The sequence below is a fragment of the Gallus gallus genome, chromosome 27 (genome assembly GCF_016699485.2).
Source record: "Gallus gallus isolate bGalGal1 chromosome 27, bGalGal1.mat.broiler.GRCg7b, whole genome shotgun sequence".
Taxonomy (NCBI): domain Eukaryota; kingdom Metazoa; phylum Chordata; class Aves; order Galliformes; family Phasianidae; genus Gallus; species Gallus gallus.
The window spans coordinates 4699323-4724735 of record NC_052558.1 but is presented as its reverse complement, the minus strand read 5'-3'; the positions used below and the strand labels follow the sequence as shown (position 1 = coordinate 4724735).

The window sequence follows — 25413 nt, the reverse complement described above, 5'->3', positions numbered from 1 at the left end:
GGGCAACCGCGCCACTTCCGGCACCGCGCGAAGCCCCGCCCACGCGGTGACGTCACCGCGGCCCTGGCGCGCCGCGGAGCGGATCCGGTGCGTGGCGCCGCGCTGCTCGGCGGGGTCCTGGCAGGGGAATATCCCGGCCCTGGGCTGGGCACGGGCGATGTAAGCGGGCACGGGCGGCTGGCGGCAGGAGAGAAGTGGGGAAGCGTCGTGCCCCGCTTCGAAGGGCGGGAAGCACGTTGCCCGCACGACTCGTGCAGGCCGATCCCCTCCGGGGGGCTTTGCACCGGCGCTCGCGGTTCCTCGTTCCGCTTTGTCCGTACTGACCCAACCTGTTCGACCTGCCGGGACCAGTGCCGGCTCGGGTTTGGCTCTTAGGCTGTGTTTGCAAACAGCTGCACTGGAGGCACAGCCACAAAGAGCGGGAGTGCAGAGTTCCATCAGAGCGCCCAGCGGGGGCACCGTTGGGGTCCCCGCGCCCTCGGACAGCGGTGAGCACCGCACCGTGAGCTCAGCACATCGCGGCATCCAATGCTGCCGGACAGCCGCGCTGACAAATGAGAGAATCTTCTGGTTCTCTCTTCCCTTCGGCATCCCTCGCCTTGACTTCATTCTGGCGTTGGATGAGGCGCTGACGGGACGGACGGTGGGAGCAATTTGTTCCAGCGAAGTGACTCAGGGTGGGCGCGGCTCCGTCTGCCCCGATCCGCTCAGTGCGGTCTGAGCCGTCACCTCAGCACCGGGAGGATGGAAGCTGCGGCTTGCAGGCCTCGCTCCCAGGGCGCTGCGGGACGGGGCTGTGCGGGGGGGCGGCCGGGGGTGGGCAGTGACAGAACCGCCCGTCACATCCCGATGCGGGAGGCGGCGGTCCGACAAACCCTCCGTTGTAGGGAAAGAGCTTGAGAGGCTCCGACTTCTGGTGTCTGCTGTGCGACGGACTGCGGTGCTGCTCTGAGGGGCCGCCCCAGCGCTGAGGATTTGCGCTGTGGTCGCAGGTTGGAAATAGGAAAAACGCTGCCTGGCACCGAGCGTTGGCGGTGAGCGGCAGGGCGCGCCGGCGGCCCGGGGGTGGCGGCGGCTCTGTGCTCGGGGCTGACGTCAGCTCCGTGTCTGCGCGTCCCCGCGCTGTCCCGGTGAGGGGTTCACGGCCGAGCGCGGGGGGGGCGGGGGGGGCCGGGGGGGGCGAGGGGCGGAACTACGACTCCCACAAGGCCGCGCGGGCGCGCCCCACCGGCGGCGGCCAATGGGCGCCCGGGCGCCGCTCAGGCAACGCACACGTGGCGGCGGCGGCAGCCAATGGGCGGCGGCGGCGCCCGTAGGCCGATGGGCCGGGGAGGCAGCGCCGCGCCGCAGCGAACAAAAGGCGGCGGCAGCGGCGGGGGCCGTCGGGCAGCGCAGTGCGGCCGAGCGGGTGCAGGTGAGTGGCGGCGGGCGGAGCTCCGCGCCTCGGGATGGGCTGCCCCGGGATTCCTTGTGGCGGGCGCCCGGGCTGAGCTCCGCGAGGTGGTGGGGAGCGCGTGCCCGGCCTGGGCGGGGGTGTCCGCCCGCCCCTGAACGGAGCCGGCGGCGTTGGGCCCGGCCGCACCGATAGCCCCGCGCGGCGGTGGGAGCCGCAGCCCCGCGCTCTCCGCTCCCGCCCTGACCTTGAGGCCGCCGCGCCGCCCGCAGAGGGGTTCGTCCTCGGCGGAGGGACGCGGGAGGGCCTCAGCGCTGCGCCGAGCCGCACTCGGGCTGCTGGGGGCGGGCGCGGCGCCGGTGTTTAACAGGAGCCGGGAGAAAGGGCTTCTGTCCGTGCCCGGAGCTCTGTCTGTGCGGGTAGAGACAGCCCCGGCCCGACAGCAGCGCCGTCTGTGCCTCTTCCAGAGTGAAATTCCCTTTTTGCGGCTGGAAGGGGCAGCCCGCGGTTCTCGTTCCCTCCACCTGCGGTTCTCGTTCCGTTCTCATCCTCGTGTCGGCGGCGCTGGGAGCAGCCCGTGTCTGCCCGGTGCTCCGGGGATGGCTCTGTCAGCCCCGGCAGCTGCGCGCGGCTGCTTTCCAACCCCTTTGTTTGCTACCTGCACACATCTGCTGTTTGTGTTGCAGCTTTGGAAGTCCTCTTCCTTTTGCGCAGGGTTCACGTTTCCTCCATTAAACTACATTCTCTATCTGGTAGAGCATCCAACAACTGAAAAGTTGCGTGCGTTCTAAATACGTTGCCTGTAGATCTCTGCGGTTGCTTAGTTTCCTTAGTTGCGTTTGGAACTTGGGCTGTCGCCCTCCTGTCTAACGCCGTTATCCAAAGCCCGCAGCTTTCTGCTCGGGGTTTCGATGTGAGCTCACTGTGTGCTGCCATCCTCCCTCCAGCCGCTCACTTCTGCTCCTGCCGTGTGAGCAGTGAGGGCGGCCACAGCCCCACGTCCTGCCCGGAGCTGCTGCCCATCTCCCTGCTGCCGGGGGAATAAACCCGCACAGCACCTCGCTGTGTTTCAGGCTAAGTTGGTTTTTAAAGGCAGATCTCCAGATATCCAGTTTCTGACACAGGTATGTACCAGCACATCCAGAGCCCATCTTCAGCTCTCTGTTAACCTGACTTCAATTGGTTCGTAGGCTGCGATTTTCCTTGGCTACGCTTTAATTTCTGAAGGCTCAAAGTCTGTAGGGAACACGTTCACCACCTTGGTGAGTGACTGCAGCTTGCATCACACCAGCCCGGTGCCAGGAGTTTCACAATGTGCAGCACTGAGGCTTCTCGACCCATGAAGTTGGCTGCTGTGGGGCCTCTGCTCTGGAGCCCCTCTGCCATCTGATGAAAGCGTGCTTGCCTGGTGGACGCTGACGTAAGCGTTGGTGCTGCTGTGGGCAGGAGATATTGGCTGATCTTGAGCCGTGTTAATAAATGACCCAGGATGAAGGGAGGCCATTGCTTTACTGCGTGACTTAAAATTCTCAGGAGGGGAGAGGATGAAATCTTCAGCAGAGTGGGTGGAATTGCGTTCCTCCCTATGAAAGCGTGGTTCGGGTCTGACTGGAGCTGAGTGATTTGGATTCTGTGCACACGAGCCCTGTTCTGTATGCCTGTGGACGGATGAGGCTCATTGAGTTACACCTCTGACACCAGAAGGAAATAAATCAGTCCTCATTTTAAAATGTATTCTTATTTTTTTCCCCTGCAGGGTGGGCTGTGCTCACCCAGCATCCGCCCTGGTTGGCATCCAGAGGGACTTCACACTGATTCTATTGCCAGAAATGCCTTTTTTTGTTTCCCCATCTTTTTTCATCTCACTGGGTTTTACTGCCTTTTACCTTCAGCTGCTCGCTGGTGTCTTGGGGCAGATGGGTCAGTTGTCACGGGAAACACAGCAGCATCCTGCTTTGTAACCTCTGTCTTTGTAACCTCTTACCATTATCACACTGAGTGTCTCTTCTCTCCTCGATACACTTGAGAAACTTTAAAGGATAAATTTATTGCATGTTTGTCAGACTGTGTTCTGATGGAATAGGTCCTTCTGAGCCCTTGAAGGTGCGATCCAGGCCATTTCTTTGACTTGCTCCAGGCATGCTGAAAACCAGCACTCATTTACGTCATTGGCTGGGGATGATTTTTAGAGAGGTCTCTGACTTGTTGCAGAGAGACTGTTTGTTTTAGAGCCTCGGTAAACGAACACACATCATTTGTGAAATCACTCACACGTCCACAAAGAGCTCACTGTTACGGTGATCTTCTCATCGAACCACAGCCAGGTATGTGATTCTGCTCAGCAGAGCTACAAGATTTGAGACCTGAAGTCATAGGAGAACTGCAGGTCAGACTTAATGAATGGCTCACAAACAGAGCAGGATCTCAGGAGTGAATCAGTAGGAGGGAACATTATGCTGTAGTTTGTATTTGGTATAGGAAAACAGATGATCTGCTCTTCATCCCACCCTGCTGTCCTCCAGAGGTGCATCCATTGCATCTGCATGCTGCAGGAAGGCCCCCCGGGACAGCTGAGCGCTGCCTCACTGTGGGGGACCCGCAGGGGTTCTGTTCCTCAGCTCAGATCAGCAGTCAGAACTCTGCTCCGTGTTTGCAGAGCAGCTGCAGCGGGTAACAAAGCCTGCTGTGCTTATGGCCCTCTGGCTGATGAAGGACCTACACACGCACAAATGGGTTGGAATTGCTGACGCCCTGTAGGACCTTTATCTGCTGATCTTTTAGCTTAACAGTTCAGCAGACTGAAGTGATTGTTTCGTGCTGTCTGTCCCATGAGATAGGCTGAGTTGGAGCAGAGGAAAAACTGCATGAGGGGATGTGATTAAAGACTTGCTAATGCATTGGGAAGTGTAAAACATGGGCTGTTCTCTTGCCATGGGACAGCCGGCATGACACACACGCAGATTTTGTCATATTCATCCGTTCCTATTCAATAATCCTCTAGGTTTTCACTTTAGTAAGACCTGGGTCACTGGGTCTGGTTCTCTGCCATTGCAGACCATTACGTCTTGGTCATCGGCATAACTAATGCCAGTTTTTGATTACTTTAATTTGTAATGTGAACTGCAGCATTGCTCAAGGGCTCTATGTCACCTTGGAGAAATGCAAAATCCGTAGGTTTGGGTTTTTTTTTCTTTAGGATAAAAGAAGAATGGCAAGCATTTCTTAACCTATGTGCTCTTACTGCAGTCAAATGTGCTGCTTTTTCTCTGGGACTGGCCTTTATCATGCTGTACTGATGGCAGCTGATGGATTTCTAAGAGCTCAGAAAGCAAGAGTGTTCCTGCCAGGCAAAATTAATAGCTGCAGGTAACTGGGGAGAGGGATTTGCTCTCAGAAATAGCACTGCTTCAGACTGAGAATTGCAATCAAAGGTTTTGAGCACTGTGGTACAGATGGCTTAGTGTGATGTGTGCAGCTGTGAAGGCAAAGGTACTGGAATGCTGTTTGAGGGAGCTGAATGTTTGTGCATGTTTGCAGAATAAGGTGTGTGTTTTACAGCCCTGCCGCTTACCAGCCCAACATACAGCTGCTTTTGGAGCTTTGGACAGGCTTTTTCTGTAGCTAGCTTTTGGCCAGCCGTGTAATCAAGCTGCAAGCCTTTGGTCAATGCTGCTTTGGTGCACAGATGGTCCCTTTTAATTAAGAAAAAAGCTGTCTCAGAATAATAAGGTGAAATCGATCCATTAACAAAGGGTAGCTGTGAACCAGCTCTGCAACCAGCTTGAGATTCTTCTTAGTTGGATGCAGCAAACTGTAGTTTGTTTCGAGTGGTTCAGCTATTCCGTCTCCTGCAGAATCTTCTCTTTTTGATAAAGGTTCAGCAGTCAAAACAGCTCTGTTAATGCTTTAATTTTCAGTGCATTGGCAACACAGCTTACGCTCCTGCAGTCCTGTGGCATTTGCAGGGGTATTGCAAGTCCTATAAGGACTTGGCAGTGGGTAGGATTATGTATAGCAAATATCGAGTTGCCCTTTTAGCAGAGAAGCCACGTCTGCAGGCCACTCAACACACAGGCCTGTGTGATACAGCTGGCCATTTGTTTGCATATTACAGCCTGTCTCTTTGTGAGACTGCTGTGTGTTTTGCTTCTGGTACAGTGTTGGACTTCGGTGCCTTTTCTTCCATTCAGAATTCCTGCCCTCTGAGAAAGCTGTGGCAGAGAAACACTTTTCTACCACCAGTGTCTGTGGTTGGCTTATGGCCAGAACTGGGGCGTCTGATTTGTGATAGCTCGGGCAGTTAGTTATCTTCAGTGCCTCCTTCAGATGCTTTGCTTTCTTTGGAATTTCAGCAGCTTTTCATTTCTGTGGCTGTTCCTTTCTGCTCTGCAGCTCTCCCAGGTGCTGTCCTGAGTGTGCTTCTGTATTTCTTGCCAAAGGGCTGTGCGTGGGGAATGGTGACAATCCCCCATCACAATGCAGCACGAGCTGCTGCTCAGGCCTCTCTGTCAGCAGTGACCCCCTGGCAGAAGTGCACTCTCCTGATGGTTTCTCTGACAAATTGCTTTTCAATCCAGTCTAGGCAGCCATGTCAGCCAAAGCCATCTCCGAGCAGACGGGGAAGGAGTTCCTGTACAAGTACATCTGCACATCCTCTGCCATCCAGAACCGCTTCAAGTATGCCCGTGTCACCCCAGACACCGACTGGGCACGGCTCACCCAGGACCACCCCTGGCTGCTGAGCGAGGTGAGGGCTGTGCTGGGCCTTCCTGGGGGCTGAGCCTGGGGCAGGGCTCACTGTGAGCAGAGCTGTGTGCTTGGGACCTTCCCGAAGGGCTGGTCATAGCTGCTGCCCTGCAGTGCTTACAACCCTGATGAAGAAACATAACACTCTTGAAGCAAGGTTTGTCACCTTCAAGAGAGCCTGATAATCTAAAAAACCAAACAACAACAACAACAAAACTTGCAGGCTAGGGATAAGCCTGTTACCTGGGGTCAGCCTTCTGTAGGTATCTTATAAAGAAGCACTATCAGTTGGCTAAAATGTGCATGAGACTGGACCCAGCCAGTATCACTTGTGGAGGACGGACTGACAGCAGAAGCTGTCATTGTAAGCAGCTGATGGTGTGCTTGTGCTTGGCATCCCACAGCTCCAGTGGTTTCTCCATATGAGCTTCTGCTAGTGGAGAAATGCTGATTGTTTGGTGTATCTGACAAAGGCTTTTCAAAATGATAGGATGCTGGATGCTATTCAGCGTGAAGCTTTACAGAAAGGGAGCAGCTAAATGCCATCCTAACGGTTACATTGAAAGTTAAGTTAGCCAAAATAACACACCACAGCACCACCATCAACAACGTAGAACAGATGGTCAGCTCAGTGTCTGCTGATGTGCAGTCCTCTCTTCTCCAAGTGCAGAGCTGGGAGGAAAAGAAAGGCAGGTGTGTTGTACCAGGAGATGCATTTGCTTAACAACTGTGACGTGTTAGGCACAAAGCAAGGGGCTGAGGAGCACAGCAGGACATTTGCTGTATAAAACTTACTGAATTTTTCACTTTGCCATCTGCAGAGAGTCTCTCAGCCTAACTCACTTTCTAATTATTCTTTCTTTAATCCCTCTTGCACAATGCTGCAGCGTTTAGTGGTGAAGCCAGATCAGCTGATCAAGCGGCGTGGGAAGCTGGGGCTGGTTGGAATTAACCTCACACTGGATCAGGTGAAGGTTTGGCTCAAGCAGCGTTTGGGCCAAGAAACCACGGTGAGTGGCATTCAGCAACAAAAGGTCTGCAGGTATTTCTCTGTCTTACAGGGGTTGGAAAGGTGTTACAGGGGTTGGAAAGGTGTGCTGTGCTGTTGCCAAAGCAAATAAGGAATTGTGCATGTGAACCTCCTCCTGGTAAATAAGCACTGTTGACGATGTACTGTGGTAACTTGGTGCCCCTGCTACCATCTGCTGTGAAGGGCCGGTGTAGCAGGAGGTCAGCAGGAGTTAGCACAGCTTTGAAAATCCCTTGCACTGGGAAATCAGTAGTTGCTAGCTCGAATGCTCTGTCTAGTTGGCATAGCTGCTTTGCTTTAATATCTAAGGAGGTTTTAACAAGACAAGTATAAAAGCTGTCATAAAATTGTCCTACACTGTAGCCAGACAATGTTCTGGCTGTTCACTGGCTGTTACTTCAAGTCCTTTTTTTGTTTGGTGCTGTCTTGTAATATTTATTCTTCTGGGAATGCTACTGCAATGCTAATGATAAAGAAATGCCTGCCATCCATGTTGCTATGTTTCAGGGGTTGTGCTGCTTCAAGGAAACGGTTGCCTTGCCCTGCTGTGATTGATTTGGTGCTGGCTCCAGCATCAGGCTGGGTGGCTGAGCCAGTGAGACTTGCCTGAAGGCCGTTATGAAACAGCAGGCAACTGCACCTTGTGTGCCTCCCATCAGAAAAATGATGGGTGTTGAAATAGCTGTTTAGCACAATGCAGCAATCGCATCTAAAGGGAAGCCTGTGCCAAGGGGCTGTGACCAATGATGTGGGTTCCTGAAGCAGTGGTACCTACCACAGCCATGTCCCCTGTGCCAGGGCACTTGGGGTTTGGGTGGCAGGAAAGCACCTCTGCAGGTTCCTGAGACCTTGCTGTAGGGAAGAGTGGTTTCCCTGGAAAGGTGTTTGGGAGGAACTGATTAATTTAGGGTAGTGTTAATTCTTTAAGCTTGCCTTATGTTCTCATAAATGTGGGTATTGGACAAGTATTTATTGGTGTCTGCCTTGTTTTCTGCCTACAGATTGCTAATGCAAAGGGAATCCTGAAGAATTTTCTGATTGAACCCTTCGTCCCTCACAAACAGGTTGGCATACCAATTAAAGCATTAACAGTACTTCTCAATCTTTTCTGACTGGTCTGTGGCTTAGATGGTTTGATATATTGGCAAAAGCAGGAGCTCGGGAGTGGGTTATTAAGCTGACAGTGATGCATGTTGTCAGAGCTGCATGCTGGCACAGCATTAGTCCCTGCAAAGAGTCATTAATAATCATGGTTGCTCTTACTCCACTGGGGGGAGGTTACAGATCACAGCAGAGGGATCCATTTGGAAGGCAGAAGGCAGCTCCTTGAATCTCCCATCTCACTTTGTGTGGGATGTCTCAATTTGTGCTGGTGAAATCTTTGTTCTGTGCTATGGTTCTGGGAAGGGTGTAATTACCTTAGTTGTAGGGGCTTTCACTGCACCAGGAAAGGATCTTGATGTGTACGTCAGTTGTGTAAGATGGGAGCGTTTTTCTCCAGAAACAAAATGTTGTCCCCTGATGAAGCTTCCTGGGAGGTGTCTGGGCAGTGCTGGTGCTCCTTGGAAAGCTTAGCAGTGTGCTCAGTTACCTTTCCTGGTGCTGATACAAGCACCTCTTTGTCAAGGTGCTTGCTGAGTGTGACTGCTAATGGTTGTGCCTGGGTCTGTGGTGCAGGAGGAAGAGTTCTATGTCTGCATATATGCTGCCCGGGAGGGAGACTATGTCCTCTTCTACCACGAAGGTGGTGTGGATGTGGGAGATGTTGATGCCAAAGCTCAGAAGCTGCTTGTGGCAGTGGATGAAAAGCTTAATGAGTCAGATGTGAAGAAGCATCTCCTGCAGCACGCACCAGCGGATAAAAAGGAGTAAGTATGGATCGGATGCCCAATTCCCGTGCCTGCTCTGAGCACAACCAGCCACCCAGAAGCTCATCTTCATTTTAGTGCAATGCCCATTCACAGTACTTCCTCCTAAAACTTGCTCTCCTACTCTTCTTGCAGCTCTCAGGAACCTTCTGTGCATTCTAATCCTAAGTTCTTTGACCTTAACTGAGCCTCTTTTGACACTGAGAGTGAGTGTTCCTGGTGCGTTGAGCCTTCGTTTGACAGGAGCACTTCTCAATCCACTGAGGTTTTGACCTCTGAGGAGGTGGAGACGCACACTGAATTTTGATCCTTGTATCTGTGTAGAAGCCTGTCACTAATAGTTTACTGCAGTCTCTTCTCCATCTCAGCTAAGGTAGCTTAATTCTGACAAGGATGCATATCTGTCAGTAAGAGACAAGGATGCGCTTCTGTCTCAGGAAGATTAAGCAGTCTGAGCATCTACATGACAGTTGCTCACTAGTGTTCTCAGCAGAGTTTGGTGGAGTGTAATGAGGATGAGTCATCAAGGTCTGTCTTTCCTTGAGTCATCATCCAGGCTTCTTCCTGAGAAGATGAATGAGAATGAAATAAATTGGTATAAAGTAGATTTGAGGCTAATACAAATAAAGCACAGCAGGCTGTACTTCATATTTGGCTGCTAATGATTAATCATCATTAATTTTTATTTTTTTGCAGCATCTTGGCTAGCTTCATCTGTGGCCTGTTCAATCTTTATGAGGATCTGTATTTCACGTACCTCGAGATCAATCCTTTAGGTAACCAGTGCTTTTGGGAGCCTACGTGTAGGACCTGCTGCTCATCTGGGCTAAAACACTGAAATGTGTAGATCAGCCTTCCCCATTGTGTGTAGTTCAGGACAACGACATATGCAAAACAAGTACAGAAGTGGTTGTGACTTGTCTTGGAGCTATGAGTTGCGTGAATATGAAATGCAAACAGCTTGGAGGCAGTGTTCTCTGTTATCTAATTTTCTGGTGCAAATAATATATTACCTTGAAAGGGGGGGAAGTAGAAGTGAAGCACATGAGAACTGCTCAGTATAAAACAGGACCTGAACTAGATTGCCGTGATCACAACTTCATTATTAAATGAACTCTCTGTGTTTGCTAAATAGATTTAAATGATTGGTGTGGAGAAAGGAGAGCAAAGTGGGCCTAGTTACTTTTTAATGACATTTGGTATTAGATTTTATGAGCAAATGGTAACATGTCCCTCTGTACAGCACACAGCTAATCCTGATTTTTGTTTTCAAATACCAAAAGTAGTGACTAAGGATGGTGTCTACATCCTTGACTTGGCTGCGAAGATTGATGCAACTGCTGACTACATCTGCAAAGTGAAATGGGGCGATGTGGAGTTTCCCCCTCCCTTTGGCAGGGAAGCCTACCCAGAGGCAAGTAACAACCTGCTGTGGCCAGAATCCCTCTCTTGTGCACTACGAGATTAATTCTTCATTGTTTGCGTGTCCGTAGCAGTGAAGCTTCCCTCTCCTGTAGGGTTCTGCTGCTGTTTGCAGTACCTTAGTCTTCCCTCTCGGAGCTGTCAGGGTTTGTACTGCCAGTTGCATAAATCCTGCTTCATACGTAGCTTCTCAGCAGCTTTAATGACTGTTGGAGTTAGAGCTCTCTCCTTAATTGTTCTGTTACTTATTTCAGGTTCTGCTTCTCCTCAAAATGATTTTCCCTGATTATTTTTTTTTCTATTTCATTAATTATAATTATGCATCACTTGGAAAAGGTTTTTGTAACGTGGCCAAGAAATCCATTTAGCTATTTCTCTCAGTGTAGCTTGTTGGATGCCAACACTTAACTCAATTTGCACTTAAATGTATTAGTTCAGTTTTTGTCTCTCTGAATCATCCCTCTGCGAGTCACCGTGAAGGTTACCATCCCAGTGTCTTTGAGAATCTTAATGAACTCCCAATAAAGTGCTTCACAACAGGCATGCATCCTGTGACACAGGAATAGCACACTGAGCCAAGTCACAGCTCTCTTGGTGATTACATTCTGAGCTGCAGAGAGAAGGTAGCCTTGGGTGTGCTGGATGTGTTTTTTTTATACTTCCTCTGCTCTTGGTCTGCAGACGAGGTCAGCACAGACGTTGTGTTTGCAGTCCTGTTCTTCCCTCAGCTCTAGCAAGGAGATGTGACAGCTCTGCATGCCCAGACATTAGGCCCAGCACCACTAGCACTGTGGTTTAAAAAACAGCATGCAGGTATTAGCCAAAGAAAGCCAGAAATACATTTAAATAATATATGTTGCTGCAGGAAGCCTACATTGCTGATCTGGATGCAAAGAGTGGAGCCAGCTTGAAACTTACTATTCTCAACCCTAAAGGCAGGATCTGGACCATGGTGGCTGGCGGTGGTGCCTCTGTGGTTTACAGGTAACATACCCAGGGTTGGGGTGCAGGGCTGTTGCAAAGGAAATGAGCCTCTGGAGAAGGGACTCTTTGCCATGCCATGACTGCTTGGGGCCTATTTGGAATGAAGATGCTGTGCAGGTTTCTTCCTAGGAGGTGGAATGCAGCATCATTTAGAAGTGATAATTTGACTCTGGGAGGTTGAGTTAAGCTTCTCTTCCACCTGGAAAGAAACAGACTGGCTGAAAGCTCTTAATGTTCACGTGGTGGCTGTGGTAGTTCCCATTGCATGTAGGATGTATAACAAGGTTAATCATGACTGGCACCAAGAGAACAGCTCTGTTCTCAGTGGATAGCATGACCTCCCAAAGTCGTGCTTTCCCAGAAGCTTGGAATGTTTTAAGGCCTTTGTAGTGACACAAAAATTATAACTAATCTCTTGAATTATTTCTGTTCTTTAATAGTGACACTATTTGTGACCTGGGGGGCGTGAATGAACTGGCTAACTATGGTGAATACTCAGGAGCCCCAAGTGAGCAACAGACCTATGACTATGCCAAGACTATTCTCTCCTTAATGACACGAGAGAAGCACCCTGAAGGTAAGAACTGGAATTGGGACTGTAATAAACTAGCCAGAATGTACAGCTCAGAGTATATGGGAGAAAAACTAAACGCATCTGGACTGTTGCTATGCTTAGAGCTACCTCAGAGTCTTAACATACTTCTGCCTTCTGAGTCAAATGGCAATGGGTTTCTGTTAGCTCTTGCTTCAGGGATACAGTTTGTGTTTTTCTACATACCAAAGAGCACAAATGTGGTTGAAGAGATTCTTATCAGAAAGCTTCTGGCCTGATGCAAGACTCATCTTCCAGGCTCTGTTAAACACAACCTACTGCAAACTGTTAATTAGTCTGAACCACAGCTTTGTTTCTCTGTCCTACACTACTTCGTGGTCTTACTGTAGGTACAGTGTGTTCCTAATGTGTTCTTCATGCTGTTTTATTTATGCTTGTTTTCTCTCTTAGGCAAAATCCTGATCATTGGAGGCAGCATTGCTAACTTCACTAACGTAGCAGCCACTTTTAAGGTGAGTGACTGTTTGGAAATGCCCATGGTTGGCAGCTCCAAACCATTCTGTCCAGGTCATGTTGTGCTGATTCTGACTGTGCACCTCTTGCACTTCACCTGTCCTTCGTTTCTTTCTCAGGGCATTGTTAGAGCAATTAAGGACTACCAAGGCCCTCTGAAAGAGCACGAGGTGAGGATCTTTGTGCGGAGAGGAGGCCCAAACTACCAGGAAGGATTGCGTGTCATGGGAGAAGTCGGTAAGGATCATCCATTTCCGTCAGTGTTGTTCTCATCTCTTGTTTCTTCCACCTGCTTTGTCTGGAGCCCTTGTGAGGTCAAATACTTTGCTCTGGCAGATGCTGGTTCCTTTTCCTCTGCCTAAAGCTGACTGTTCTTGTATGCATATGCAGGGAAGACCACCGGCATCCCCATCCACGTCTTTGGCACAGAGACTCACATGACTGCGATTGTGGGGATGGCACTTGGCCATCGACCTATCCCCAACCAACCACCCACTGCAGCCCACACTGCCAACTTCCTCCTCAATGCCAGCGGCAGCCCATCGGTGAGCTCCTCCACCCCCTCTGTGAAAGGGAACATTCATGAGGAGCCTCCTGAAAGTAGCTTCCTCTGTCTGAATGTGCCTGAAACAGATTTTAGTCACTGTCAGTTTGTGCAGCTAAAACCTTGAGGGAAAGCCAGTCACTGCTTATGCAAAAAATGTGACCCTTCAATAACAAAACTGTGACTCCTGTACCTACTGGGAGCTTGGTCATTTAGGAATTTTCCCTCTTGACTGAAATATTTCCATCTCAAAATTGTTTTTCTTTGGAGGGTAGCGTAGTCAAAGTGACCATCTCCTGTTAATAGCCCCTAAAATTGATATTGGGAAGCCTTGTCTGGTATGCTGTCCTTTACTGACTTGGCTTCTGAATCTTTCAGACTCCCGCACCAAGCAGAACAGCTTCTTTCTCCGAATCCAAACCTGATGATATTGCTCCAGCCAAGAAGGCAAAGCCAACAGCACCTCTTGGTAAGTCCAGAAATGGTTGCTAGCAGTTCTATTCTGCTCCAAAAGAGCGTGGACTTGACTAAAGCTTTTTCTGGATACAAACAAGTAATTTTGCAGTACCTGTCTGCCTCTTTAAGTGCTTTTAGAATGCTGCCCCTTGCTGTGCAAATAGCTCATACACAAGGTGAGTCAAAGCTACCTTGATCTGTGGTGATCACTTGAAAAAACCATTACCACCACTTCAGAACTGTAGCTTTACCACGTCCCCTTGCATGAGGCCAGCAGACTGCAGCATAGTGTCTCTGCTGTGGCTGCTGCACAGAGGTCTGCTTTCCATTTAGTTATATGTGTGGGGTGTTAACATAGAACGCCGTTGGAACAGTGTGGGTATGCACAAAGCCCTTAGTGCGTGTTGCAGCTTTCTGGATGAACCATCTCCAAACAGCACTGCAAACCATGTCAGTTCAGTATGAGCTGTGATGCAGTAATGAAATGTTCAGGATCTGAGGTTCTTCTGTGTATGTGTGGTGGTGGGATTTCTTTGCTTTTTTTTTTTTTTTTTGGTTGTTAGTTTTTGTTCTTAAGTTTGTAGAAGGCTTCTTTAGCATGGTGACATGCTTGAGCTTTGAGGGCCTTCTGGTATTATTTGTTGGAAGCCTTGCTGGGTAAGAGCATACTGTATTGGAGGAGAACAGCAGAATTGGGTAGGGACAGAATGTGAGGCTGTTCTGCTGCTCCCCTGAATGTGAGGAGATAGAGATCCCCTGTGCAGCAGCACAATGTGATGGCAGTGGGATTCGGATCTGACTGCAGTGAAACACAACACCAAAATAGAAATGCTGCTCTCAATCACGGCGCGCAGAATCTTTGCACGAACAGTGCTTTGAAAGTGCAAGTTGTGGAGCTTGCAGTGTGGAGAACACTGGATTTGGAGAGAAAGCACAGTGGAGAGTGCTTCAGTCTGCCTGTGGGATTCTGGTGTGTGTTTGCTTAACAAAAGCAAAACCCAAAAGCCTTGATTGCTGTGGGGAGGAGGGAAGCTACAGCAGAGCTGTGCCACAGGTGCCCTGTAGGGTGACAGCAGCCAACTGTGTCATATTGTTGCATGAGTGATTCTCTCTTTAACAGATTCAGTCCCAGCTCCAAGACGTGGTGCAGGTAGGACATGTGTGACTACCTGAGTGTGTCTGGCCTTGCTGGCAGCTGACTTTTCAGTTTTTGTTGCTGTTATTTCTCTCCGAAATTTAGCAGTGTTGTCTAGTCCTTCCCTTCCCTCCTGCCAGCGTATTTAGCTAGCACTGTGTTTCAGTTGTTTTTGAAGTGCAGATCACAGATTCCTTCACACAAGAAAAATGTCTCCTCCTGGGGGATGGAGGGACAGATTTCAAAGTTGCTTTTCTTCACCTTCCCTCCGCTCCCATCACCACTGAGAGAAAAACAGCCCTAGCATACTGTGAAAAGCTACCTTCACTTTCAGCAAGGACCCACTAAAGATTCTTAACTAATGCTTCATTCTAAAGGGAAACATAACAGAGCAGATGCCCTGCTTATGAGCCTTGAAGGGCACAGGAAAGTCAATGAAGGAAGTAAATGTTCTTGTTGCCTTATCGGTTCAACAAGACATTAAAGCTTGTGCTCAATGAAATTACAAGAGCCTTAAGCACTGGCTCAGTGCTAGATGAGAATAAGCTTCTGAAGCAGGCAAAGTGAAGTTTCCAGTTATTTTCCCTACCATACAAGTGGAGATGGCCAGAATGAGACTCTCGTTCTTCTTTGTATAATTTGGACAAACAGTATCACCTTTTGCATTCTATGTTTTCCTATTAATACTGATATTATTCCTTGTAGGCACCTGCAAGATGATAAACTGAAAGGGCTTTTGTAGGGTAGGCAGCTTCCTAGGCACAAGTCACATAGTAGTGCATCTTTACTATGAACACGTTGTGTTGGAGAAAATAGTGACTGATGTATTGCTAATGCTGGGAGAATACTATCTTATTTATTCCCTTGTACTGACTACCTTTGATTCAGAGTCTAAAACAAATCAGCTGTGGACTGACTGAGGTCAGCAGATGGATCAGCTCAGGGTTAGTTTTAAAATGATCTCTGTATGGAGTCCAACATCTCTGTATGGAGGAACTCAATGTCTTGCTGTGACAAGTGGTATAAATGTACTTTAAGCAAATAACTCATCTTTACTAGCTGAATTGTTGCCTTTCCTGTGACTGTCCCTCCAAGCCAAAGTTTTGGGCCATAAATAAACTTTTAGAGCCATCAGGTTTGTGTTGGATTCTGATATCAGAAAACTGAAAACAAAAGCTGAGTAATGTAGTGCTCCTTTGCTCTGTCTCTTTCATTTCCTGCATTTTGCTTTTTGTTTCCTACCATCATACTGTGGCACCTTGGCAAATTCAGGAGGCAAACCTCCCGTGGTTCTCACACGTTGGAGGCCATATGCAATAAAAGTTTCCTTCCTCTTCAGCTTTGCAGAATAAATCCATCTGGAGGGATGCGAGGAGGAGGCATTTCTCGCTTCACATCTCTCCTGTCTTATGCCAGCTCCCAGCCTGTGATTATGCACTTGTCCATTTTGTGAAACCCAAAACTGGCTGCTGTGTTCAGAATCCTGGGAAGAGGAGGATGCTGCTTCATCTGCAGCTTCTTCCTTAATTTGGGCAGTGTGGCTACTACATCCTGCAGTTCAGCTGTTGGATCTAGTTTGGAGGGAGGGGGAATATGCTTATCTGGGAGGCTTTCAGATGACATTGAGCAAAGTTTCAGCTTTTGTCTTGCACAGATATACATTTGGGGTGTGTTGTTTTTCTTTTTTCCCCACTCTTTTTCTGAGCAGGTAAAGCTACAACCCTGTTCAGCCGTCACACCAAAGCTATCATCTGGGGAATGCAGACACGAGCTGTGCAGGGAATGCTGGACTTTGATTATATCTGCTCCCGAGATGAACCTTCTGTAGCTGCCATGGTTTATCCATTCACGTAAGTAGCTTGTGTTAACAATGTTGTTTTTTTAAGTGCATCCCTTAGATACTTCTGTTAGCTTCCTCCTCCTCTAGTCTCTGTTCTTTAGTGTAGTTCTGCCCTAGTTCTCATTGCTGCTTTTACACTTTCTCCTGTGCTCCCTTCCACCATCAGGTTGGCTTTGCAGACTGCTTCCTGCTTCCCTCAGTCACTGATTTCAGGCTGCTCTGAGTTATGCTATGCAGCTGCCGTTGAGCTGTTTCAGGTCCCACATCATGCTCTTTCCAAGGGTGTCCAAGTTCTGTTCCTTCATTCCAAAGTGAAGAAGGTATTGCTAGTTAGACTTCTTCGTAGCAGCTGACTAGCTTAGCAGGGGCACTGAGGACACATTCAGCCTCTTCTATTGATGCAGCAAACAGTGCATACTTGTCTGACACCTTGATTTGTACCTGTTGCAGCTGGTGTTTTGTACCTTCAAATAATAGCCAGAATCAGAGCAGCTTTGCTAATCAGGCTAAGGCAATCTGTTATGTATTCACACCAAATTATTTAAATAAACAAATCCTAATTCTCTGATTCTGACTCTCTCCTGTATTAGTTGCAGCTTCTTAGCAGGCAGGAAGTGTGTAGGTCCATCAGGAGAACTCCATCACACTGAGGTATTTACCCTCTTTGGCCTTATCCCCACAGCTAATGGGTTTAGAAGTTACTGTTTCAAACTGACCTCAGGAGGACCCTCCATGGCTGCTGAGATGTGATGCAAAAACTGTTCCATTGTGCGTCGTGTGAGGGGTGGGGAAGGTCTTCCTGTTGAACAGAGCAAGTACTGAACAGACAAGGAGCAAGTGACTTGGACTGCTGTTGAGACAGATGAGAGCATGAAAGGGAAAGAGGCTTGTTTTAATTTCTGTGGTATTTACAGACATCCAGCACAGCTGATATCTAATCAGGCTCCATCCTGCGGAGAACTCTGCCTCTCTTGTCCATTAAGTACCTTCTGCTGTTGGTCTGCAGCTCTGATGATAATTGCAGCTCTGTAATACCTTCTCAACAAGTGCAAACCTCAGGGTACTGAAACTAACTGCAGGCGTAGCTCCTTCCGTAGATGAGTAGCAATGCCTTGTGGTGTTGCAGTCACTTAATGAGGAGAAAGCCATAGGGATAAAAAGTTTTAGGCTATCTATTAATCATCTGTTTCTGCTTGACCTTCTGGAGCAAGCCAACTGGCAAAACCTGAAGTGTTCTGTTACAAATGTAAGAGTGTTGGAATGGGCAGTATCTCTGGACTCCTAAACGACTGAGTATAGACTTCAAGGAGGCTCGGTTAGTCTACCACACATAGCAGACAATGTGTAGAAACTTTCCTAGATGCCCCTCCTTCAGCATGTAGAGAGCAGGGTGGGTAATCCCACTGAAGTGGAATTGACTTGCAATTGCCCTTTGCAATTGCCCTTGCATTGCTATCCTGGCTGTTGGCCACAGATACTGGTTTCCTGTTTTCCCCTAGTCCAGTATTTGTTCCAGTCCAGTAACGCAGCTTTGCATGCATCTCATTCATTTCTCTTTCTGTGCCTCATTCTGTCTTCCAGCTTGGAGTAGAATTAAGGCTCTGGTAACTTCACTGTGGGAGAGCTTATTCATCTTGCTGGATGCCTCTGTCCCCATTAGCCCGTCTCCTTCCATACGCTGCTCTGTTCTATACTCTGAAGAACCTTCTGCTGTTAGTATGGTCCCTCCCCACATATACTCACTTGCTAGTGAGTGTCTCACAGTCAGTCTTGGTGTCTGAGAATTGGGGTTTGTAAACTCCTCTCTATCTGCATGCGTTGTATCCCTTTGTTTTTCCAGAAGCCTTAACAGTCAGGGCTTTTTCATCTTCCCCTTCATAGTGGTGACCACAGGCAGAAGTTCTATTGGGGCCACAAAGAAATCTTGATCCCAGTCTATAAGAACATGTCTGATGCCATGAGGAAGCACCCAGAGGTGGATGTTCTCATCAACTTTGCATCTCTACGCTCTGCTTATGACAGCACTGTTGAAACGATGAATTATCCACAGGTGAGTGAGGGACCCAAAAGAAACTCAAGAAAGGCCATTTAAGCCATTTAAGGGTACCAGTGTTTCTTAAACCATGATGGTATAAGCAAATCAACTCGGTCTCCCAGCTTCCAAATAAATACCTCAGTTCTAACTTCTTGTGAACTCTCGAGGAGGATACTGGAGTTGTAGAGCAAACCCTAATGCTGGGCTTGCAGGTGTAAGAAAAACTCAGCACCTCTATCTGAGAGTGATTAGTTTTGTTTAAAATAGAGTGCTGCTCCCTGACATGCAAGAAAACATCTAAACCATGCATTGAGACTGCTGAGAGGAGCACAGCAGGTTATGCATCTGTGCACTGAGCTTTTCTGTAGCATAACTACTCAACAGCCTGCAGAGTTTGTTTGGGGTGCTGACGGCTCTCTTTATCTTGCTGCAGATCCGCACCATTGCCATTATTGCTGAGGGCATTCCAGAGGCACTGACACGCAAGCTGATCAAAGCAGCTGATAAAAAAGGAGTCACTATCATTGGGCCTGCAACTGTAAGAACTGATGACCTTCCTCCTTTTGCCCATCCTGTCTTAATCTTCACATCAGTTTTCTCTGAGGATTAAAGTATATCCTACCATCCAGCTTCTCTGCAGCCATATGAACTGTGTGTTAGTTGACCATTTTAAGGTCATGTTACCATCTTCGTTATTTGTATAAACACTGACAGAAGGCTGTTTTACAGAGATGTCTGTAAGTCTCATGTTTGTTTTAAAGGACTGTACATTTCTCTGTGATTTTCCTGTAGGTTGGTGGGATCAAACCAGGTTGCTTCAAAATAGGCAACACAGGAGGCATGCTTGATAATATCTTAGCATCAAAACTGTACCGTCCTGGTAGCGTGGCTTATGTTTCAAGGTCTGGAGGAATGTCTAATGAGCTCAACAACATAATTTCCCGAACCACTGATGGGGTCTATGAAGGGGTGGCCATTGGAGGAGACAGGTAGGAGTCTAACAGAGAAACTGCTTTCTAAGTCAGTGAACAGAAGCAGAACTTGAACTGTCAGTTATGTGGGAGTGAAGGGCAGGCTGGCTGGTAACTTGTCTTGTTTCATAAGCTTTCCTGAAAGAAATTAAACTGCTCTCATTCTCCCTTGTTTTCTACCCAGATATCCTGGTTCGACTTTCATGGATCACGTCTTGCGTTATCAGGATACCCCAGGAGTGAAAATGATTGTTGTACTTGGAGAGGTGAGTGGGATCATTCCTTTGCTACCTGAGAAAGATGCTTTCAGAACTGAGGAGTTGAGTTTGACCTAGCAGCAAGAATAAATAATAATAAGTGGCAGCTGTTCAGACTGCTATTAGAAATCAAAGGTTTTCTTTCATGCTTCTTTAGTCAGAAGAAATTGAATGTATTCAACACAGTCTCACTTTAAAAATAGACTTTGTTCTGAAACTGAAGCCATTATTCAGTGCAAAAGGACCAAAAAGTGTTTCCATGTGCATCTCAGAGCTGGTTTCTAAAAAAAAAAAAAAAAAGTGCAAAGCTTTTGAATGAGCTCAACTCTTTCTCTCTACAGATTGGAGGCACAGAAGAGTACAAGATCTGTAGGGGTATTAAAGAAGGCCGTATCACCAAGCCGGTGGTGTGCTGGTGTATTGGTACTTGTGCCACCATGTTCTCTTCAGAGGTATGTGCAAAAGTGGGGGCATCTTTATTTGGGAAGGAGGGGAGAAAAGCCAGCTCCTCCCACCCAAGCCATAGCAGCTTAGCATGAAGAAATATCAATAATAAAAGCTTTTTGTGCTTCTTTAGTTTGCCACTGGAGGCTTCCAAAGAATTCAGCATGTTCATAAATGCAGCCCAAAGATCCTAAAGCAGCCTGCTAGGTGCAGTTGCAGCCAAGAGTTCTGCTAGGCCAAATAAGGCAGATGATGCAGTCACTGGTATTCCTGCGACCAGTTTCCTGTTCAGTTGTGTACTGTTTTACAGGTAAACAACTTGCATTCCTTACTGATGTCATTTCTGTTGTTTGTAGGTGCAGTTTGGCCACGCAGGGGCTTGTGCAAACCAGGCTTCTGAAACTGCTGTTGCAAAGAATCAAGCCCTGAAAGAAGCTGGTGTGTTTGTTCCGCGCAGTTTTGATGAGCTGGGAGAGGTCATTCAGTAAGTTGCTTGAGCAGGGGATGAAAACTACGAGGGCACTGACTTTAAAAGTGATAGGGAGTATAGTCCTGCTTGGTACTTCTGCTCTTTCTGGGTTCTTAAGGTCTAGACCTAAGACTGTCTCAGTTGTCACTTAAAAGGACTTGAGTTAATAAAAGGATTCTCCCCCTAGGTCTGTCTATCAGGATCTTGTGGCGAAAAGAGTGATTGAGCCAGCTGAGGAAGTTCCTCCTCCAACTGTGCCAATGGATTATTCCTGGGCAAGGGTGAGCTGTGCTACTCCATTTGATTCTTGGTTCCATAGGCACCAGACAAGATGTTTGGTATAATTCTGGATGCTTAAAATGATAATGGTGTTGGCTCGGGGTTACATCTCAGGCCTTATAGTGTTGTCAGTGAGCTTGCTGGCTGCACTGGTTCTAGGCTGTGGAACCTGCCCTGAAGGCAAGTTTGTCTTTTGCTGCCCCTTGTTTCTGAAGAGGACTGTTTAAGATCCCATCTCTATGCTGTAATTCTAGGAGCTGGGTCTGATCCGCAAGCCGGCTTCCTTTATGACAAGCATCTGTGATGAGAGAGGTCAGGAACTGATTTATGCTGGCATGCCAATCACTGAAGTCTTCAAAGAAGAGATGGGAATTGGAGGAGTTCTGGGCCTGCTCTGGTTTCAAAGGAGGTGAGGCAGCTTTTGTGGAAGCCCAGACCCTTTAGCTTGAAGTTTACTTGTGCCTGAAAGTCTATTAATGAACAAAAGTAAACCCAAGATTTCTTTTAGGAATACAGACTCATTGGAAATGTCATCACTGTATCTTCTCCTCTATGTCAGCATCTTTAGGCTTCATACAGTATGTTCCACCTTTGGGATGAAGATTTCTTCTAGCTCCACTAGTCTTGTTTCATGTTCTTTGAATACTGGCTTATTGTAGTTGCCATTTCAACCCTGGAGAGTGTGAGGAGTCTGCAGATGTTTGCTAGCCAGCCTACAGGGAACCTTCTGAATGTCAAGTCCTTGCTGCCATCACCTGATCATGCTGTTGTTAGAGATACTCTTGGCACAAGCTGGAATGTCTCACTCAACAGAAGTGCAGCCTAGTGTATTACTGTGGGTGCTGCTCTCGGGGACCCCAGAGCTCACTGAGCAGTCAGATCAGCATATGCAGACTCAGCTTGCCAAAGTGACCCTCAGTCCTGAGCTAAATAGCTCCTGTGGAAAGAGAATAAATTCTACTGATCTCTGAAATGACAGGTGCTAGGGTGCACTGATGGCTACTATGATCCCACTGTTCCCTCTGTCTTAAGGTAGATGTTACTGTCCAGTCTAACACTGAGCATCTCACTACTCTGTTCTCTTTACACTAAATGACTTCAGTCTCTCTCTTGCTCAGGTTACCAAAGTATGCCTGCCAGTTCATTGAGATGTGTTTGATGGTAACAGCAGATCATGGGCCTGCTGTGTCTGGAGCCCACAACACTATTGTCTGTGCGAGAGCTGGAAAAGATCTTGTTTCAAGTCTCACTTCAGGCCTTCTTACTATTGTAAGTACTGAAGATTCAATTTTGTTACACACTGCTCAGTCCTAGTTTTAATACTAGTAAGCTAGGATTTGGAGCAGCTGCAGAACCATGCAGTAGCTCCTCTCTGTTCATTTGTAGTCTGAATTTCTGTTAAATTCCATGTTAAAAGCTGATGAAAGTGAAAATTTACTGGAAGAAACTCTACTGTTGGGTTTATCTGTTCTAGGTTTGAAATCTAGTCCATTTTTCTACAAGCAAGAGTATTGTGTCTCACGTGTGAGTCCAGAGATACTCTGTAGAAGCCAAATTGCTGTCAAAATTATCTCTATATGGCTTCCTAACCTACTCTAGAGCTGACAAGTAATGATTCAGATTGTATTTCCCTTCCTTCTGGCACCTCTAGTGGAGGTGCTGTGGCTGTGCATTGACACTTCACTGAGTTATGAAACACTTTGTCCCAGGTGCCCGCCTAACTTTAATTTCATGATTGCCACACTGACAGATGTGGAGGATGGGGAAGATAATCCTGTGCTTGTTTTGTACCTTTGCTTGGAGTTCTTTGCTGTAATTCCCTTTGTGTGTTGAACTCAGGGTGACCGCTTTGGTGGAGCGCTGGATGCTGCAGCTAAAATGTTCAGCAAAGCTTTTGACAGTGGGATTATCCCTATGGAGTTTGTGAATAAGATGAAGAAAGAAGGGAAACTGATCATGGGCATTGGACACAGAGTCAAATCTGTAAGAAAACTGCATTATTAGTACATATTGGAGGTGTGTTTTTATTCTTGTGTGTGTTCTGGTTTTGTTCATAAGAATGGGGAGGAAATGAAGGCAAGAAAACCAGCAACTTCAGAGGCAGTGTTTGGCAGAGTTCTCAGGACTTATGAACTCTAAAGCTATAAACAGCAAATCTTACAGCCAGTATCTGTGTTAGGTGCATCACTAACTTTGTTTTTGACTTGCAGATAAATAACCCAGACATGAGAGTTCAGATTCTCAAAGACTACGTGAAGCAGCATTTCCCTGCCACTCCGCTCTTGGATTATGCACTTGAAGTAGAAAAAATTACAACTTCCAAGGTGAAATGTGCTAGAATTTATCTTACTTCTTACTGGGGGAGGAGTGAGCAGGGGTTAATACTATATTTTAATGGCAGAGCTTAATAAATTGTTGAAGCGTAACTACAGTTTAATAAGGGTGAAGACATTTGGACACCAAGAAAACACTGAACAGTGAACACAAAACCTGTTATCAGAGTTGCCTGCAGTGGTCTGGAAGTGCAGATTCTTATGGCTAGAGGCAGTTTTAGCATACACGAGTGGTGGTGGAGGGGTGATAATCTGTGTGGATTAAGTGAAACACGCCCTGTGTGGGGCTGTTCAGCCATCATTTGCATTAAGCACAGCTGTTGCTCACAGTCAAACAGCCTTCTGTCTTGCTTGGTATGCATGTCCACGACCGTGGTAGCCTTCAAATTACCCCTGAGCATGGCAATTCCCAGGTGAACATCACTTGCCGTTGTTGACATCTTTATCTGTGTATTTCCTTCAGAAACCAAATCTTATCCTGAATGTAGATGGATTTATTGGAGTTGCCTTTGTTGATGTGCTCAGGAACTGTGGCTCTTTTACACGGTAAGTATGTTCCTCTCTTGGGTCGGGGTCCTGTAATTAACAGTAGGAGCCATACTGCCAGTCTGTGTGGGGCCAGGGTTTCCAAACAGACACTGAGTAGTTGTTCTGTTTTTCTTCCAGGGAAGAAGCTGATGAATATATTGATATAGGAGCTCTTAACGGCATCTTTGTACTAGGCAGGAGTATGGGATTCATTGGTAAGTTTGCTGTGTTTCTGCCACTTCCATCCCCCAGGGACGTGGCCTGTTGCCATGATCAGAAGGCAAATGTGAACGTGTGGGGTGTCAGGCTGTGAAATGCTCCTTGTAGGAATCCAGAAATCAAAGTTGTTCCAAGGCAAAGTAAGACTATGAGGAGGCTCACAAACGTTGTAACGAGGACCCTTTCCTTTCAGGACACTACCTAGACCAGAAGAGACTGAAGCAGGGTCTGTACCGTCACCCGTGGGACGACATCTCCTATGTTTTACCAGAGCACATGACGATGTGATCGTCAGTCCTGCTGCCTCAACCTTACGCCAAGAAGTTGGAAGCCTGCACAGAGGACAGCAAGGAATGGGACTTTGATGTATAAAGGCCACTGGTAGAGACATGGAGCTGCCTAGTTAAACAGTGCAAGGCAGCTGTTTTGTGAGAATAGAAACTTATCAAAAACCAAAACGTGTGCTGTTCCGTGTTACCTGCTGTATTTAATACTGTTTCTCGCCCTTTATTTTTTTTCTACTCTAGTTTTATTTTTGTTTCCAGGAAAGATGTTAATGATTCTGGGGGGTTTTGCTCATGGATGCAGAGCTGGACCAAACCTTTCCTGAGGGGGGGGGGGGAGGGGAGGTGCCCCTCGTTGCCATAAGCTCTGATTTGGTGGATTGTTTTGTGTGGGGTTGGGGGATGTTTTTCAGTTTGTTTCCTGTGTGTTCATCAGTCTAATCGTACCCGAATAGTGGGACCACTGCTGATCTATAACCTGTGGTACTCAGACTTTGGTGTAGTCATTTAAACTGTCAAGTTGTACCATATACTGCTGTTAAACTGTGAAACCACACGTATTGCAGTGCCTGTATTTATGCAAACTTCTGCCGGTCTATGGGAGGTCAGCCCCGTGATCTCACTGATAACTTCAGGCTCCTCTCTGTGTATTGTAACCGAACTCAAATAAACCATGCCCTGCTCGCTCACCTGAAGGCCGTTATGATTACTATTCTGCTGGGGAGTGAAAGGAATAAAACAACACTTCTGCCTGCCGCGGTGCTTCACCGTGGGCCGAGAGCTGAAACTTCACGAGGAGGGAATAGAGTAGAAGTGCGCGCGGAGGAGGGCAGAGCGCGACGTGAGGCTGAGCGCTGAACCGCGCTGTGCGCGTGTGAGCTTTCCCGCTCCATCGGTGATAATTAACGCTGCGGGGCGGGGCGGCACAGCGGCCACCTCCCTCGGGCGCGGAGTGCCCCCGAGCGCCGCCCGCGGCCGTGAGGGGCGGAGAGGAGCGCTGCCAACTGTCGCGAGGCGCGGGCAGCGCCCCGGGTCTGGTCCCGGCCCCGGAGGCCGCTCTGTGGGAGTCACATCGGCCGCGTTCCGCGCTCCCCACGCGCGCCGGCACAG

General features: G+C 48.0%; 1 protein-coding gene across 22 annotated transcripts in view; it reads left to right on the top strand.

Annotated features, from left to right (window-relative positions):
- The window catches only part of ACLY (ATP citrate lyase), a 30264-nt gene extending 5266 nt beyond the window's left edge, over positions 1-24998 (top strand). For 4 of the 22 annotated variants that reach the window (XM_046904319.1, XM_046904317.1, XM_046904318.1 and 1 more), the window contains 28 exons: positions 5971-6140; positions 7027-7149; positions 8171-8233; positions 8847-9037; positions 9734-9813; positions 10321-10451; positions 11325-11443; positions 11884-12020; positions 12447-12508; positions 12629-12746; positions 12900-13054; positions 13432-13522; positions 14630-14659; positions 16353-16494; positions 18366-18534; positions 18953-19057; positions 19312-19508; positions 19675-19756; positions 20089-20199; positions 20548-20675; positions 20848-20941; positions 21194-21348; positions 22058-22208; positions 22779-22922; positions 23150-23263; positions 23736-23818; positions 23939-24015; positions 24213-24992. In XM_046904319.1, the coding sequence (XP_046760275.1) occupies positions 5982-6140; positions 7027-7149; positions 8171-8233; positions 8847-9037; positions 9734-9813; positions 10321-10451; positions 11325-11443; positions 11884-12020; positions 12447-12508; positions 12629-12746; positions 12900-13054; positions 13432-13522; positions 14630-14659; positions 16353-16494; positions 18366-18534; positions 18953-19057; positions 19312-19508; positions 19675-19756; positions 20089-20199; positions 20548-20675; positions 20848-20941; positions 21194-21348; positions 22058-22208; positions 22779-22922; positions 23150-23263; positions 23736-23818; positions 23939-24015; positions 24213-24307 (3306 nt within the window). In that variant the 5' untranslated portion in view covers positions 5971-5981 and the 3' untranslated portion in view covers positions 24308-24992. Of the gene's footprint in view, positions 1-54; positions 489-818; positions 1035-1295; positions 2518-3658; positions 4760-5970; positions 6141-7026; positions 7150-8170; positions 8234-8846; positions 9038-9733; positions 9814-10320; positions 10452-11324; positions 11444-11883; positions 12021-12446; positions 12509-12628; positions 12747-12899; positions 13055-13431; positions 13523-14629; positions 14660-16352; positions 16495-18365; positions 18535-18952; positions 19058-19311; positions 19509-19674; positions 19757-20088; positions 20200-20547; positions 20676-20847; positions 20942-21193; positions 21349-22057; positions 22209-22778; positions 22923-23149; positions 23264-23735; positions 23819-23938; positions 24016-24212 lie in introns of those variants that run through there. The other 18 variants (XM_015299575.4, XM_015299576.4, XM_015299578.4 and 15 more) reach the window with 18 other exon arrangements.
- Positions 24999-25413: the final 415 nt, after the last annotated feature.